Source organism: Dermochelys coriacea, chromosome 23 (genome assembly GCF_009764565.3).
Source record: "Dermochelys coriacea isolate rDerCor1 chromosome 23, rDerCor1.pri.v4, whole genome shotgun sequence".
Lineage (NCBI taxonomy): Eukaryota > Metazoa > Chordata > Testudines > Dermochelyidae > Dermochelys > Dermochelys coriacea.
In genome coordinates, this window is record NC_050090.1 from 3861900 (window position 1) to 3879747 (window position 17848).

General features: G+C 51.5%; 1 protein-coding gene across 3 annotated transcripts in view; it reads left to right on the forward strand.

Moving 5' to 3' along the window:
* Window positions 1-17848, forward strand: part of DLL3 (delta like canonical Notch ligand 3) — a 254716-nt gene that overhangs the window by 116625 nt on the left and 120243 nt on the right. Inside the window, exons 8-9 of one of the 3 annotated variants that reach the window (XM_038381832.2) lie at window positions 3158-3272; window positions 4790-5198. In XM_038381832.2, coding sequence (XP_038237760.2) covers window positions 3158-3272; window positions 4790-4876 — 202 coding nt within the window. In that variant the 3' untranslated portion in view covers window positions 4877-5198. Of the gene's footprint in view, window positions 1-3157; window positions 3273-3650; window positions 3806-4789; window positions 5199-17848 lie in introns of those variants that run through there. The other 2 variants (XM_043501618.1, XM_043501620.1) reach the window with 2 other exon arrangements.

The window sequence follows — 17848 nt, forward strand, 5'->3', positions numbered from 1 at the left end:
AGACACTTGCAGAGTTCGGTTGATGTAAGCTGCCTCGAGTTGACCTAACTCTAGAGCGTAGCCCAAGCCTTAGACTAGTTAGTTACACTGTGTGGTTCCGAGTTTCGTTCATCACTCGGGTTCTCGCAGCTGCACACTGGGCCTGCAATTGCTGAAAAGGGAAATTTTCCTGTTTCTACTGTAACGTTAAAGGGGCAAACGCTGTTCTTATGAACATGGGGGCAGATTGTCAAAGGCCTTTAGATACCTAAAGACGCAGGTAGACACCTGGTGGGGTTTTCAGAAGTGCCCATGAGAGTTAGGTATTTAGGTGCTTCTGACCGTTGTGCTAGGGGCCTGCCAGCATCATTAGACGCTAAATAATATTGACTAAAAGGTGAGGCCAGTTGTCTGCCTGCACTCGTGTAGGGTGGATTGATTTAAATCATCAAGCGGAACGCTGCATTTAAATCCTCAATTTAATCATCTTATCCATTCGTAGTGCCTTTATTTTCTAAACAAAGGGACATTCTCATTGCTTGATAGAACCATTTAAAAACATTGATTTACAATGAAATAGAGCCTTTATACTAGATTTGGTACATCTACCTAGGAGGGCACACTATACCCATATGTAGTTATTTAAGCAATTATATAGCTTCGTATTTTCAGGTTCTTCTTAGTTGTGCAGTTTTAGTGTGTTGGAAAATGGTGACTGATATTGCTTATTTGCTAGATCATTTTATTTTTGCTCATGATTTGTCAAACTGCATTAGGATGGTAACTGGAATGAAATTAAACACACGCAACAGCAGATACAATTTATTTTTATTAAATTAAAAAAGTCCTTAATAAGGTACATGATCTATTGTGCCATATTTATAAAGCTTGACCTCAAAAGTTAAATGTTTTTTCCCTTGATTCTTTCTTTATATGGAAAAGCAGGCTCTAACTCAGTAATTTTAATTGAGGCTTATGGATTCAGCATATTTATTTTTTTATTTAAACATTTTAAGAGATTATAAATTTAGGCCTTAACATATATTTTGCATTCAATTCAGATTTTGTTTCAAACAAGCTTTTTTTTTAAAAAAACAAACAAACTTGTAATTGCAATGAATAAAAATCAGATTATTTTTATTCCCCCCCCCAAATTATTTTTTTTAATCCACCCTGCACTCAAGGTTTGTTATTGTTTGGTCAAGAGCCCAAATAACCAAACTTGGCTCGATTTATTGTCTAAGGACAAAATAGGACAATACGAAAAGAAGAGTATTCACCTTACACAGAAGGTGTGCTTCAAAGATTTGCATTTCAGCCTGTAGTATTTACAGTCTGATTTTACAAGTTACAAAACTCTGTATCCATCACTAAAATCCAACCCACTGGTTTGGAACAGTTCCGTACCTTGGTTTTGTTCTGCACTTGGCTTATTTCTGGTTTGGATCCTATCTTGCAAAGGAGCTGGGTGTGGAAGTAAATCCTACCCTGTGCTGGGACGCACGATTCACGTGTCTTGGCTTTGATAGGGTTCCTATTTTTAAAGCCAAATCCTGCCTCTGTTTTGCAGTGTATGGTGGGATACTTTACATGGGTGAACCGAATTGTGGGGAGAGAATAAAAGATAACTTCCTAATACTTACATGCATGTATAATGTATGTTAATACCGTGTGCATAATGCCCATTAACGTGGTGTATACTATGCCTAATATATATATGACTAACAATACCTTTGATGCTCTAGCCAGTTGGCTGTGTTGCCATTAAGTTTTGGGAATGCTTTCCTGGCGGGGAAGTGGGGGGCTAGCAAACTCTAAGTCGAAGGCAGCTCCTTCTGTAGAATGTAATTCTCTTCCCCCATCCACAGATCTGGTTGAATCAAACGTTTTCCTGACAAAATGTAGGGGGTTGGGTGAAACTGGTGTGTTTCGGTTTGGTTTAGTTGGTTGGTTTGTAAAATTGTCAGTTTTTGGTGACTTTTCCCACAGGACAATTCAAAGTAACTATTTTCAGAAATGTTGACTCTTCCCTTCCCTACCCCTCCCCATCCCGCCATTTCAGGGTTGAACTTTTTCATTGTGCGGAAATTTGATTCCCCCCCCCCCCCCCCGCCAAACGAAATAATCAGAATTTCCCACGGGATGGAAGTACCCTTGTCCAGACAGCTCTGAGTATATGTCCTCTTATTCCCCGGCACAGATCAGCCAGGTGTGTTTTTGTGGAGCAGGGGACCTGGGATTTTGGGCAGGGGAGTTGTCTGCCCTATTGGAGACATTGACAGCTTGATTTTTCTAAGCTGATGAGTGCTAGCAGCTTCTGTCTGGTGTGAGAGACTGGGACGCAGGCCTGCCGGATGCTGAGCAGAGAGGAGATGCGTGCTGGAGATCCACACAGGGATTCGAGGATGGGTTAGCAGTCAGGCTGGGGACAGTGAAAGGAGAGGGGACAGTTGGAAGGAGCTCCTTTTAAACACCCGTATTGTTCTTCTTTGCCGTCCCCCTGCCAGCATGCCCAGCCCATCTTGCTGACCATCTTTCCCTGATTGTTTTCTCATGTGCTGTCATCTGCGTCTCCCCAGCTGTCATCTCCTGTCTTATACTTTTATTGGAAGCTCTCTGGGGCAGGGACCATCCTTTTTGTTCTCTGTTTGTACCACGCCTGGCACAGTGGGGGCCGGGTTCATGATTGGGGTTCCTAGGTGCTACCATAAGACATTTGAATTGCTATTAGGTGAATTATGGTAGCACCTAGGCATCCAAGGATGGACCAGGATCCCATGGTTCAAGCACTACTGTAATACACCTAATAGCAATAAAAATGTACAGCGCCTAGAACCCTGCTCCATCACTGGGGCACCTAGGCACGACCATAGTCCATATGATTATTTTAATGGAAGCTGGGTACATAATTCCCCGAGTCCGCTTGATTCAGCCAAGGTCACACAACAAGCTGGGAGGAGAACCCAGCAGTCCTGGCTCCCTGTTCCAGGCTCCAACCACTGGATACTACAGCTGGTTCCAGGCTCCCTGCTCGGTTCTGATTTTCCCTTTTTAACCAGGCAAACGGGGGCCACGGGCCATGACCTCATTATGCCGCCCACGTCGCCTCCTGATGGTCAGGATTTACGCCCCCCCATCACTCACGCTGGTTTTTTTTCTCTCTCTGTCTCTCTTGCAGTAAGAAATCAGAGCCGATCTTCTCCCGTGCCCCTGCTGGGTACCCCAAAGACGGCCCCTATCGCCCTATTTATATTATCCCGGACCAGACAGAGCCGTGCATCTTTGCCACCGAGGTAATGAAGATACGCGGTGCGCTTGCGACCTCCCCCTTCCCGCTTGTTCCTCGCCACCCCTGCCACTCCCTAACCCAGCCAGCCCTGCAAACCCATAGCACGCGCGCTTCCTGCCACCCCAGCCCCACCCCGAGCCGCATGCCCGCTCCTCTGGGGTGGTGGGGGTAACATGCATGACCCCAAGGTGCATGAAGCTAAGACCAATGGGTGGGTGTATGTGTGTGGGGTGGGTGATTGCAATGGGTAGGAACTGCCAGCAGTGTCTACCCATGGGGGAGGCGGGGGGCTGTTGAGGCAGCTTTAGAGTGGCTGCATTGCATGCTGGTAGCAGCGCCCCCTGCGGGCGGCCGAGTATAAGCTCATCACTTTCCTTTCCAGGTGTTTTTCGGGCAGAACGCAAAGCCGGCTGCTTTTGCTGAATCCCGTGGGTCGGGTTGGGATGGCTTGGAGCAGCTGCAGCAGCAGAGCTGTGGTACCTGGGGCGTTATACCCCCTTAATGCCCCTGGGGGGCACGGTGGGGAGTGAGCACTCACCTGGAACAGGTGCAGAACTGGAGTTATGGTACCTGGGGTGTTATATACCCTAATGCCCCAAGGGGGGCGCTGTGGGGAATGAGCACTCGCCTGGAGCAGGTGCCATACTGGAACTATGGCATCTGGGGCCTTATACTCTGGTACTGCCCCGGGGGCGCTGTGGGGAGCGAGCGCTCACCTGGAGCAGGTGCAAGAGTGGAGCTATTGTAGCTGGGGGCATTATATCCTCTTATTGCCCCCAGGGGCCCTGTGGGGAGTGAGCACTCGCCAGCACCAGTCTAGCCCATATTTAGTGTTGGTAACCTCCCGTTCGGGGTGTTGGGCCCTGGGGAGGGGCCAGCGTGTGTAGGAACTCTGCTTTCACCCCAAGTCTGTATTCCCCACCCCACAGGGTCAAGTTTCTGTCCCTATCATGCTAAGAGCTTCCAGTGTGTGAGCCAGCCTCTCCCCCACCTCTCCCCCCCATCGCTTGGTGTCTGGGCTGCTTTGCTACCCTTCTCCCACCCTGAATGGTAGGCTCGCTCAACCCAGACGGCCTGCATACACCCTTAAAACACCTCCGTGGGTGCACGTGCAGGAAGAGAGATGGAACCACTCCGACTGATGCCAGAGTTACAATGGGGGATGCCAAGCCAAGCAAATGGAGGGAGGGGGTGTCGATGCGGGCTCTGGGGCTCCGTGTGTTCCCCAATTGTAGAGTGGCCCCTGGTTTTGCAGCATTGGGTGGCAGATGCAGTGTGCGCACACGTAGGAGCTGCTGATTAGAAAACAGGGACTATGCTCGGGTGGGTGGGAGTCACACCCGATTCGCTGAGCTCTGGCTCCATCCTTAACATGTAAAAACTCCTGGCACCACGCCGCCTGGCACTGCCGTCTACTCCAGCATGGGTTAGGTGGTGCTGAGTTCTTGTCCAGCAGCTGGCGCAGAGAGAGAGGGAGAAACCCAGTGAGAATGAGGGTCTCTCCTCCTGTCCCCTCTGCAGGGAGGCAGCTGCTGGGATCGGTTCGGGGAGACCCAAATTCTTCAAGATCCCGCAGGGCAGCCTGTGATGCTTCCCGTGGTCCCCTGAGCTGTGCGGCACCTCGCTACCACCCCCACTGAGCGTCAGAAAGCTTCGTCTGTACTTGCTGGGGGGTCATCGGAAAACCGGCAACACGAGCACTCCCTGTTTAGCTCGCTCAGGTTGGCACCAGGCAAATGCCTGCCCCCAGGTTTTCCCGTGGCCAGCCCATCCCCTGATCCATTGGCCCCTTGCAGGATTCACAGATCTGCTGGTCCCAAAGAAACAGCACCCCTGATGTACCAGCTTCACCTCCAGTCGCTGGGAAATTTGCAAGGTGGTTGTAGCTGTTGGTTGTTGGTCTCAGGCTATTAGAGAGATGTCTTTATTGAACGAACATCTGTTGGAGAAAGAGACCAGCCGTTAGATATGTTTGGAGTGAAATCAAGGATCAATTTATGTAGCAGATGCAAGTAGAGCAGAAGTCTTGGAAACAACTGGTTACGGGTAAAATAAAACCGTAACCTGCCTGCTAGACTGAACTAACAAGGTACAGTGTTATCTGTCCGACTTTGAGTGAGCTAAACTCTGGGCTGGATTGGCCGGGATCCCTTTTTAATGACAACAGATGCACAAGTAACTGCTTAAATATCATCCTTACGTACCTCTCGTGCCGGTTAGGATGACCAGTGTGTTACCGCTCTCAGTAGAGACCTTCCTTTGCCACTGCTCATGTTGACTTCAGACTGCCAGTTGGCCTCAAGGGGTCCCTGGGTCCCGAGGGCTCTCTTGGTTCATTCTGTAGACAGGCTCGAGTGGGCACCGGGGATTATGGAGCCAGAGCTGGGCTGGGTGGGTTTTCAGTAGGTGCAGCTGCAGAGCTGTGGTAGCTGGGCGCATAATACACCCGTAATGCCTCCTGGGAGGGGAGGCTGTGGGGGAGTAACCTGCACTGATGATTAGTTATTGGGGGGCCCCCCTCCAGGCCTGCTGGGGTGGGGCAAGGCCATAGCCGGAGGTATCTTTGCAGGGGTGCTCAGCCCCAGGCTGCACGGAAAGGGCTCTTGGGTTCCTCCCCTCAATTTGAAGACACAATTTGGGCCCAGCAGGGACAGGAGTTCTGCTGGTATCGTCTGGGCCGGCCCTGCCAGGGGCCCAGTGTGGGAAGCACCTCCCTGACTTCCAGCAGCAATGCTCCCTGGTGAGTGTGAGCCTAACTTGGGCTTCTTTTAGCATCTCCTCCACTCAAATCCAGCTGGGATCTGGGTTGCACTGGAGGGGAATCATCAAGGAGCCCAGGGCACTCGAGCCAAAGAGTCCAGCAGGGCAGCGAGAGTAGATGGGGGCCCTAATTCCTTCGTTAAGGTCGGCCCAGGCTGCTCGCTGCCAGGAGAGTTCAACCAACCAGCCCCCAGGAGCCTGGGGAAGCCCAGGGAGCATGGAGGGAAGGGGCATGGTTCTGACGAGGCTGCACCTGATTTACCCCAGGTTTAAGAGAGTGGATCTAGCTCCGGATGCAGCTGATGTCAGGATTGGGCCCACACTGAGGTCAGAATCGGTCTCGGGCTACCCCCCAATCCCTTTGTCAAGCTGTCCTGAGGTGGCTCAAGAGCATGATACCAACCTCAGTGCAGACTGTTAGGAACCAGGGCACAGGCCCTGTATTGGTTGTGATTCTATCCTTCGGTCTCACCAACCATCCTCAGATGCTGTAACAGCCTTGATATGGAGTCACAGACAGTCCTCTTGGGTTCTCTGGTCTCTCTAGCCCTGCAAGTGCACCTACCTGTGTGATAGATGGTCCCTGACACCAAAAATTCCATGAAATGAGCTGTAGCTCACGAAAGCTTATGCTCAAATAAATTTGTTAGTCTCTAAGGTGCCAAAAGTCCTCCTTTTCTTTTAGCAAAATTCAGGTTACTCCCAGTCCCCAAGGACCAGTCGCTTACCCCAGATCAGTTGCACTTTAGATCTCGCACCAAAGACAATGCTTATAGTTTATTACAGGACTGGCTAGCTATAGATTTATTACATGGGAAAAGGAAACAAGCGAGTTCTTTACAAGGTTAAAGCAGGTGAACATACACACACGCAAGCAAGTTCCAATCTTAAATTTCAAAAAGTAATAGCAGTTCCTATAATAAGGAAGCTCTGTGTGTCCTTTGGAGCTAACTTAGGCTAAACACTGGGGATCTCTTGCTTATGCCTAGTAACCCTTTCCCTGCCAGAGTCCAAGCCCCATAAAGATCCAATTCCTTCTGATTTGGGGGTTTTTACTCCCTGCCCTGCTTCTCCTCTGAGCTGCAGACTCCGCTGATGGCAGGAATCCATTTGCAAGTCTCATCTTCACTAGGAGGGGAAGAGAGTAAACAGTATTTTGTCCTCTTTAACGTTCCCCAATAGTCCATCTGTTGTGGCTGGGCCTTTCTTGTTGAGCAGGACATAATGCCTTGAGCTGGAGACCAGCATTTCACCGTGGTTAATGTCCCTCTCCTCTCTGGTGATTTACAGAGTCACAGAGGCTTATAATGCGAAGGCTCAGATATTCCCTTACAATAGGGGATACCGATGTTATAAGTGAGATGAATGCCGGCAGCAACTCACAAGCATTCCCTACAGTAAACACTAAACACATTCTGATCCTCCTAATGCCTGTTTTAACGATTCTAACACACAGGTGAGCCAGGATGGTCCCAGTCATGTATTTGTCAGTGTCAATGGAGACATGGGGACCATGGCAGCATGACACCCCCAATGCAAACACTTCGTAGGAAGGTGTGTCGCTGACACTCCTACATACTCTTTAGCGTCCCTCTGTTCTTGACAAGGCATCGGCCACTACATTTTCTTTTCCTTGATACAGATTTTTTTCCATGTCATAGTCCTGCAGAGCTCAGTCTGGGATTGGTCCCTTTGGCTTGGTTGCAACCATATTAACAGGGAGTGATCGATTAAAACCTTACATTTTCTATTCTAAGTTGCTTAATCGCCCAAATGATGGCGTAACCTTCCCTTTCCAGGACAGCATAGTTCTGTTCAATGGGGGATCGGTGTTTTACAGGCCTCAGTCCCTATCACCCGATCTGCCTTCCCCCTTTTTTTGTAAGGTCTATTCTGGGGCCACAGTGTCACTAGAGCCCTTTCCAGTCCTCTGGGAATGATGATCTGCTCCTTGGTTTGCAGGGCAGGCCAGTTCCGAATGCTTCTACTTTTAAAGGGTCAGGGCGAGCTAAGCTGCTGCTTACCCTGTGTCCTCTGTGACGTACCCCTGTGGCCTCTCATCTTGCATTTGGACCCTTTGCCAGTGAGGCTGGCTTCCCTAAGCCTCTGCAGTACAGTTCCCCCGTGGCTCAGGTGGACTTGCCAGGAACCACTAAAAATAGCCAAGTCATCTACATCGACCCAGGCAAAGGTCTGCAAACTTTGCAACATCTCCTTGATGAGCCTCTGAAAGGGCACCCCTGCACTGATTAACCCAAAAGGCATAACCATAAACGCCTTTAGGCCAGAGCCCACTGTGAGAGCTGACTTCTCCTAGCCCACAGCATCTAAGGGAATTTGCCAATAGCCACAAATCAAAGCCAGAGTCCTTATGAACTTTGCACCCTCCTCCACTAGGTCCCCTCTCCGGGGTGTGGCGTCAGCGTCAGGTTGGGTGAATGGCATCCACCCTTCTAAAATCCACACACCATCTCCTGGGTTTATCCCTTTTAGGTACCGTCACAATGGGAGACGCCCCCATCCCTCCCATGTCTAGCCTGCATTCCACTTCCTCCCAGATCTGTTCCTTTGGCACAGTAGAGGCAGGGCGGGCCCTGTCGTTTCAGTGGAAGGCACTGCTTTCTTAGTTAAACCTGGCTGGTTGGAAAGTACCCACCTGTGGTGTTTCCAATATTGGGTCTAACCCCCTCCCAAATCTTGCTGCTCTCCATCTGAGTCTTTTCTTTACTCTCCCTGACCAGATCAATTAAAGGGGTGGGAAATGTTCCCTCATCAGCACAGAAAATCAGGTGTCCCCCCCGACACTTTTGTGGGTAGCTTTCAATCTATTGACAGACACTGTTTGCACAGGTCCCCTGCCATGCAGCTTCCTTACATCATCAGCCGTTCAATCTCCATCACCTCGAAAGGTCCCTCCCAGCGATCTTGCATCTTGTTCTTCCTCACTGGAACCAACGCTAGCACCAAGTCACCGAGAGCGAAAGGCCTTTCTGCAGCCTGCCTGTCACACCGAGCATCTGAGACATCCAAATCCTTCCAATCCGTCATAGCTTTAAAATTCTCTTTAAAGCAAAGTGACATGCTTATCCCCTACAGGCTGTCCTGTCTCCTCTGTCCCACCCACCCGAGATCTTTGAATTTAATCTTGGGCTTCCCTCACTTGTCTCCCATAAAGGAGCTCAAAGGGGGTGAATCCCGGAGATTCGTGGGGTACACTCCGGTACACAAAGAGGGGAGCAACACACCCCAGTCATTCTCCCACCACGTAACACACATGCCCTGCTGAATCTTTTTCTAGCAGACCATTAATGTCTGGCTGATGGGAGCAGCCTACATACCACTTGCTCCACAAAACTCTTGGAAACCACAGACATGAAATTTGTACCACAGCCTAACAAGATTTTCTGGGGAAAATGTACTCTGCTAAAATGGTGCTTAGGGTCATAGCCGGTTTCAGCATTTATATTAGAGCTGCTGGCAGGACCCTCCGCAACCAGTCCATATATTTCTTTCCATTCCAGGAAGGTCCGGGTAGGGATCCCACAATATCTACAGATCAGACCCTCTGGCAAACACCTCCTTTGCGTGTTTTGACTCCATCTCTCTCTCGCTGTCTGTCTGTCAGTACCGAGTGAGCCCTCTGTCTCTCCCCAGCAGCCCGGCTTTTAACCCTGCCATCTGACACTTTTCCTCTTCATTCTCCGGGTGGGGCTGTGCTCTGTGTCCCTGCCGAGAGGTGGAAGGAAATATCCTTCCTCTTGGCTGGGGGTTGCTAGATGTGAACGTCCCACCATGAGGGTGCCCATTGTCTTTCTGGATTCTCCGTTGATCTGTGTCAGTTCTAGCCAGTCCCTTTAACAATCCCAGACAGTTGTGACACTCCTCACCTCCTGCTCTGTCCCAACAGCATGGGGACCCTTTGGCACCTGCTGGGCAGCAATTACGACTCAAGTAAGTCACTGCCATTTATATCATTCATGAAAATCATGCCATCCTAGTGATGGGCAATGCCTGCCGAAGTCCCTTGCTGGGTCCTTTGGAATCTCCTACACCTCTGAAGTAAGGCGCAACTATGCCGGTAACTTGTTACTCTCGCCAACCTGTGAGGCCACTCGAAATTCTGTTTGAGCGTTGTGCGGCTTCTCTCCACCCCGAAGTGTCCAGCAAAGGAGCAATCCTGAGCAACTCCATCCTCCGCGCATCCGGCACAAGCACCTGCTTGTAAACCTCACCAGGATGCTCTTTTTCTTCCCTGTGGGGGTCTCCCTGTGCAACCAACCACCTCCTAGAAAACATCTCCCCTTTTCTCCCCCAGCTGGGGTGTTTTTCTGAGCCGCCTTCCTCTCCTTGTCCTGGTGAGCCTCCATAAACTCAAAAGCAGACTCTCTGGCAATCTCCCAACCCATCCTCTGGCCTTTCAGCTGATAGAGGACCGAGGGCGTTTTCCCACCCCCACCCTTTGCAGTGCCCCCTGCTGTCCATAGCAATGGCAGAGCTAGACTCTTTCCAGAGGCGAGTTATGATATGAACCTGCTAGCAGGGCTACAGTATCATTACCTATTAAAACAGCAGCGGGAAGTAGATTCCTAAAGCCCACACCAATATCGCCTTCAAAATCCTCACCCTGGAAGTAAATCTTGGCGAAAGGGGGAGTCCCGGGGCCTTCAGCCAAAGCTAAGATAGTTAAACTCTCACCAGGAAACCGGTCTTCCTCTCTTACCAAACTTTCCTTGACCAAAGTGGCTGGGGCCGCTGTGTCCCTCCGGGCCTTGACAACCTGCATCATTTACCTTCAGCATTCTTAATAAATCCTTCACTCCTCTCCCAAGGCTCGATCCTGATTCAATTTCCTCCTGCCCGACTGCTGCCTCTGGGGTGATTGTAGTGGCATTCACGGAGGCGGGTGGGGTTAAGATTGAGGCAATTTGGTTTTATATGGCTGGGAGCCCCAGGGTGGTGACAGAATACCTGCCTGTCTTTTTGGTAGGGGCTTTAAACTCTGGGGTCTCTTGGGGTTTTTTATCATCAGAGTTGGGGATCAGTATATTTCCAGCCACTTCTCTTAATGGGGCACAGGGATATTTCCCTTACCCTGGGATTTTCCCCCCATCCCTCATGGGCCCTTGATTCAACATACTCATCAGCAATTTCTACAGCCTCTGAAACTGTGGATGATTTGTTGTCACAGACGACTGCCTTCTTCTCATGCGTAACTACCCCTAACAATTGCTCCTGGGCCGTCAGATCAAACCGTTCCACAATCACCTTCGGTGCCCAGACCCCATATCCATTTTCTCATTAAAATTACACATTTTTACGTATGCAACACAAGTGAGCTTGTCCAACATTCAGAGGTGTCTACGCTGTGAGCGGTAGGTTCCGGGGGAATCCGAAACCTTTTCAGTCCGTTGTCTTTACATTTCTTATACACCTTAGCATCCTCTTTCTCCACAGAGGCGACGCATGTGGGTGGGGGTGTGGTGGGGGAGACACACGTGGGGTCACATGCCTTCCCCAGATTTCTGCCAGGGTTTGCTGGCCAAGTCCCCTCCCTTTCCGCCAGCCCCTTCCACTGCGATGGTCTCGTGCCTGGGGCCAGCGGGTCCTTGGGCTCCATAAACTCTCCTTCCCCGGCGCCTGGTCAAAATTTACAAGCAAAGTTCTCAGCTCCTGAATTGGAGTTTTCTCTTTCGGGGATTTCCCCTCTCCAAACATCACTGTTCAAGGTCTTCTCTCAGACCACCCTCCTCTGACTGGGGTTCACTCATTGTGTCGATTCCTTAACCTTTAAAACTCACAATGTCAAGTTTAAATGGTACTGGCGCTGGGGCTATCCACCTGTCTACCTAACCAGGGCACCCCCTCCAAATTGGTTATACCTAGATCTCACCAAGCAACTATCAAGTGTAAATCCTCAGGCCCCATCGCTGCCTGGATATGGAGTCACAGACAGTCCCTTTGAGTCCTCCGATCTTTCTCGCCACCTGGGTGGGCCTAGCTGAGTAATAGACGGTCCCTTTCACTGAAATATTCAGGTTACTTCCACTCCCCAAGAAGTAGTCACTTACCCCAGATCAATTGCACTTTAGATCTCGCACCAAAGACAATGCTTATAGTTTATTACAGGACTGGCTAGCTATAGATTTATTACATGGGAAAAGGAAACAAGCGAGTTCTTTACAAGGTTAAAGCAGGTGAACATACACACACGCAAGTGAGTTCCAAACTTAAATTTCAAAAAGTAATAGCAGTTCCTATAATAAGGAAGCTCTGTGTGTCCTTTGGAGCTAACTTAGGCTAAGCACTGGGGATCTCTTGCTTATGCCTAGTAACCCTTGCCCTGCCAGAGTCCAAGCCCCATAAAGATCCAATTCCTTTTGATTTGGGGTTTTTTGTTCCCTGCCCTGCTTCTCCTCTGAGCTGCAGACTCCGCTAATGGGAGGAATCTATTTGCAAGTCTCATCTTCACTAGGAGGGGAAGAGAGTAAACGGTATTTTGTCCTCTTTAACGTTCCCCAATAGTCCATCTGTTGTGGCTGGGCCTTTCTTGTTGAGCAGGACATAACGCCTTGAGCTGGAGACCAGCATTTCACCGTGGTTAATGTCCCTCTCGTCTCTGGTGATTTACAGAGGCTTATAATGCAAACATTCAGATATTATCTTATGATAGGGGATACAGATGTTATAAGTCAGATGAATGCTAGCAGCATTCCCTAAATTCTAAATACATTCTTATCATCCCAACACTTGTTTTAACGATACTAACACACAGGTGAGCCAGGCTGGTCCCAGCCATGTATTTTCAGTGTTCAGCAGGGACCCGGGGGCCTTGGCATGAGCTGGCCCTGGGTCCACCAGCGTCCCATCCCTAGCATCATGGTGACATTACCAAGCAAGCCGCGATCTTGAGGGGAACTCGGGAAATGCAGTTCAGGCTCCAGATGCCCTTAACTCTGCCCTAGCCCCCTGCACAAAGGTCAGGGTGGAACTTACTTGGTGCTGACCTGTGTCTGAGAGTCGGGACCTGATTCCTGTCTCACTCACCCCAGCGTAAATCAGCAGTCACCCCGTGGGAGTCAGTGACATGTCCCTGGTATAATGAGAGCAGAAAAGGTCCCTAAGTCTCAGAATTGTCGATGTAGTAACCCAGGACCTGATTGCCAGTCATGCTTAGGCCCCTCTGGGGTGCAAGTGGATGGGATCAGGGATGTAGCAGGAGCGCACTGCGCTGTGGCTATTCTCTGCCTCCCATGCCCCATAGGGGACGGATCAGGGGCATGGCTAGCGTGCACTGTGCAGTGGCTATTTATTTGCTCCTCAGGGCCCATAGGGGGCAGAGCATGGGCTCTGACAACAGGGGCCGCCCCAAAAGATGGGGAGAGCAAAGGGGGCTTAAAGCCCCCACATCCCTGCACCGAATACAAGACAAGTGTGTGGGAGGGGGTGGGGGGGAAGCGGAGAAACAGGCCTTTTGTCTCTTTGCAGCATGAGTCTGTGTGCAGGGGGATGGTGCTGGACGTGTCTGGGTATGGACCCCAGCGGAGCGTGGGGGGGGCGAACCCTACTGTCCGCAGAGCATCTCCTCTAAGTTGCCAGCCATTCTCTGCGTCAGCTGGTCCTGTCTGGGGCATGGGGGATTGACTGCCCGGGACTGGTGTCAGCTACAGGAAGCTGAGATTGGGGCCTTTCCCCCCACCAAAGTCTCATTAGCATCATGGCTGCACCCACAGAAGGGCCTGAATAGGGGAAGATGCCCAAGGGTCGGGGAGGGGGACCTGCTGTGTAAGGCAGGTGCTGCGGCTGCTGTGGGGTGGAGCTTGGGGGAGGAAGGGGAAGGCAAAGGGGGGTGTCGCGCTCTCAAGCGATTCCTACGGTTTGAGCAGACCCAGAGGCTGCCCATCCTCTGAGTCGATCCAGCATTTTGGTGCCAGTCTCTTCGGGTAAATGGGATCCAGGCCCAGGAGGGGGAGCAGGAGCAGACGTCACCAGGGCATATTCGGCTCTTTGGGTTCAGGGCCCGCTCCAGGGCCTTGTCGCCCAGGGGTGGCTGGAGGGTACAGCAACCGGAGCCTTGGCCGAGGGTGAAATGCCCGTGCTCTGAGCGGGCAGAGCTTCTGCCCCACTCAATGAGGCCGGGGGGGCCAGGCCCATAGCACGGAGGGGTTTGAAATTGGGCTGTAGCAGAGCTTGCTTGGTCCTGAATAGGTGAGACCTCTGATGAGAGGCAGGGATAATGCCCTGCCCCAGTGAAGGCTCGTCCCTCCATCCCAACCCGCAGCACCCCCTGCTACCCCAGCTCCTCCCCCTGCAGTTCTGCAGCTCTGCCGGTGCCCCTCAATCCCAACCCGCAGCCTCCCCTGCTATCCCAGACCTGGGCTCCTCACACACAACTCTGCCGGGGGCCCTCAATCTTGATCCACAGCGCCCTGCTATCCCAGCCCTCGGTTTCCCCACCAGCTCTGCCGGTGCCCCTCACTCCTGACCCGCAGCACCTTCTCAGAGCATAGATTGCGTCAACCCTTCTGCGATCTCCCTGGCCGTGTGGTCGTTTTGCCCTGTCTCCTAGGGTGATGAATCAGGACCGTGTGGCTCTGTTTGTGCAGTAGGGAGTTGGGCGCAGGAGGGGTGAGGGTAAGATGGGACAGGATGAAAGGTTGCAGACGACGGGGGGTTAACACCATTCCAGCCTCTGTCCTGCTCCCCCATTTTGCTGCTTTAAATTTGGCCTTTGAAATCGATCAGGCCCGGTTCCCTTTGGGCAGCACCATCACCCTTCAGGCTGCATCTATCCTGAAGATTTAGCGCCCCCCCCCCCCCAGTGCTTGCCCTGCACCAGCCCCTCGGGTTGGCGTGATTCCCACCACTGGGGGCCTGAATCCCCGTCCACCCGCCTTGTGGTGCCACCAACACTGGGCAGAGCGGGCGTGTGGCTTGGAACAGAGGCTCTTTGCCCTGGTACGGGGACAGAGAGCCAGGGCAGGGGCCTTCTCTGAGTCTGCATAGTGCCCGGCTTGATGGGGCCCCCCCTCTACCGTAACACACATAACACATGCGATTCCTGGCCACATTCAACGTACTCGGGGCTTGACCCCAAACCAGCCCCTCGCTCCCCAGTCTTTGTGCTGTCAGACTCAGACATGTCTCCCCCCCAACCTGGATCCATCCCTGCCGGTTGTGTGGGGTCTGACCCAAATCGTTCCACTTTGAGAGGCAGCTGCTGTAGCGTGAGGGGCTGGTGCCTTCCTACCTGTTGTGGATTAATGATGTGGATTGTGGCAGTCATGGCCCAGGACTCCGTTGTGCCAGGTGCTATACATTTTTGTTGCTATTGGGTGTATTACGGTAGCACCTAGGAGCCTGTCATGGATCAGGACCCCACGGTGCAAGGAACTATACGGCTTTATTGCTATTAGGTGTATCACAGTAAGCCCCACCCTCCTTGTGCCAGGAGCTGTACAAAGACAGTGCCTGCTCCAAGAGCTGACCATCTGACTGAAAGACAAGAGACAGACAGACAGGGGAGCCCAAGGGAAGAGGGAGCTGAGGAGCAGGCTGGTCTCAGCTCTCCCCCCGTCTAGCAGCTCTGCCCAGGTTCTTGTCAGCCCCCTGGCCGAGGTGAGTTTGGATGGTCCCTCTCCCTGGCCCAGCCCCTAATCCCTGAACACCAGCCCCACTGCCAATCTGGGATGGGAGCATTCCCCGCGGCCTGCATCTCCCCTCTACTCGGGGCCAGGCTGGTCTGCATCTTGGACGCCTTCCTGAGCTGCAAACCCTGGGCGCCGGAGCCATAGCCTTGGGATCCCACCTGGGCACTAGAGGAATTAGAGGCTCCAGTCCAAAGGGCGCTGGGCGCCTTGCTCCCAGGGCCTTGAGTGCAGATTGTGGCATGATTCTGCCCTGACAGAGAGCCCAGTGTCTTCCCTCTGAATACAGGGCCCTTCTCTTGCCTCCCTGGGGTTTGCTGTTTGTCCGTACAGTGCCCAGCACATCTCTGGTACCATAATACACCTAATAAGTGAAAAATAAGTTTCTACTCTGGAAAGTGACTCTAAAAACGGGGAAGTTGGCAGGGGGGAATTCCAGGTTTATTGTATCTCAGGGACCCCAGATCAAATATATTTGGTCTACCAGTAAAAGGAGGTTGAACCCAATTCCCTGCTGCCCAGTGGGCCTGAGTGGCTAACCTAGTGAGGAGGGCTTTAAACTAGGTTCACCGGGGGAAGGAGACCAAAGCCCTGAGGTAAGTGGGAAAGCGGGATACCGGGAGGAAGCACAGGCAGGAAGGTCTGTGAGGGGAGGGCTCCTGCCTCATACTGGGAATGAGGGGCGATCAACAGGTTATCTCAAGTGCTTATATACAAATGCACAAAGCCTTGGAAACAAGCAGGGAGAACTGGAGGTCCTGGTGATGTCAAGGAATTATGACGTGATTGGAATAACAGAGACTTGGTGGGATAACTCACATGACTGGAGTACAGTCATGGATGGTTATAAACTGTTCAGGAAGGACAGGCAGGGCAGAAAAGGTGGGGGAGTAGCACTGTATGTAAGGGAGCAGTATGACTGCTCAGAGCTCCGGTACGAAACTGTGGAAAAACCTGAGTGTCTCTGGATTAAGTTTAGAAGTGTGTGCAACAAGAGTGATGTCATGGTGGGAGTCTGCTATAGACCACCGGACCAGGGGGATGAGGTGGATGAGGCTTTCTTCCGGCAACTCACGGAAGCTACTAGATCGCATGCCCTGATTCTCATGGGTGACTTTAATTTTCCTGATATCTGCTGGGAGAGCAATACAGCGGTGCATAGACAATCCAGGAAGTTTTTGGAAAGCGTAGGGGACAATTTCCTGGTGCAAGTGCTAGGGGAGCCAACTAGGGGGAGCGCTTTTCTTGACCTGCTGCTCACAAACCGGGTAGAATTAGTGGGGGAAGCAAAAGTGGATGGGAATCTGGGAGGCAGTGACCATGAGTTGGTTGAGTTCAGGATCCTGACGCAGGGAAGAAAGGTAAGCAGCAGGATACGGACCCTGGACTTCAGGAAAGCAGACTTTGACTCCCTCAGGGAACAGATGGCCAGGATCCCCTGGGGGACTAACATGAAAGGGAAGGGAGTCCAGGAGAGCTGGCTGTATTTCAAGGAATCCCTGTTGAGGTTACAGGGACAAACCATCCCGATGAGTCGAAAGAATAGTAAATATGGCAGGCGACCAGCTTGGCTTAATGGTGAAATCCTAGCGGATCTTAAACATAAAAAAGAAGCTTACAAGAAGTGGAAGGTTGGACATATGACCAGGGAAGAGTATAAAAATATTGCTCGGGCATGTAGGAAAGATATCAGGAGGGCCAAATCGCACCTGGAGCTGCAGCTAGCAAGAGATGTCAAGAGTAACAAGAAGGGTTTCTTCAGGTATGTTGGCAACAAGAAGAAAGCCAAGGAAAGTGTGGGCCCCTTACTGAATGAGGGAGGCAAGCTAGTGACAGAGGATGTGGAAAAAGCTAATGTACTCAATGCTTTTTTTGCCTCTGTTTTCACTAACAAGGTCAGCTCCCAGACTGCTGTGCTGGGCAACACAAAATGGGGAAGAGATGGCCAGCCCTCTGTAGAGATAGAGGTGGTTAGGGACTATTTAGAAAAGCTGGACGTGCACAAGTCCATGGGGCCGGACGAATTGCATCCGAGAGTGCTGAAGGAATTGGCGGCTGTGATTGCAGAGCCCTTGGCCATTATCTTTGAAAACTCGTGGCGAACGGGGGAAGTCCCGGATGACTGGAAAAAGGCTAATGTAGTGCCCATCTTTAAAAAAGGGAAGAAGGAGGATCC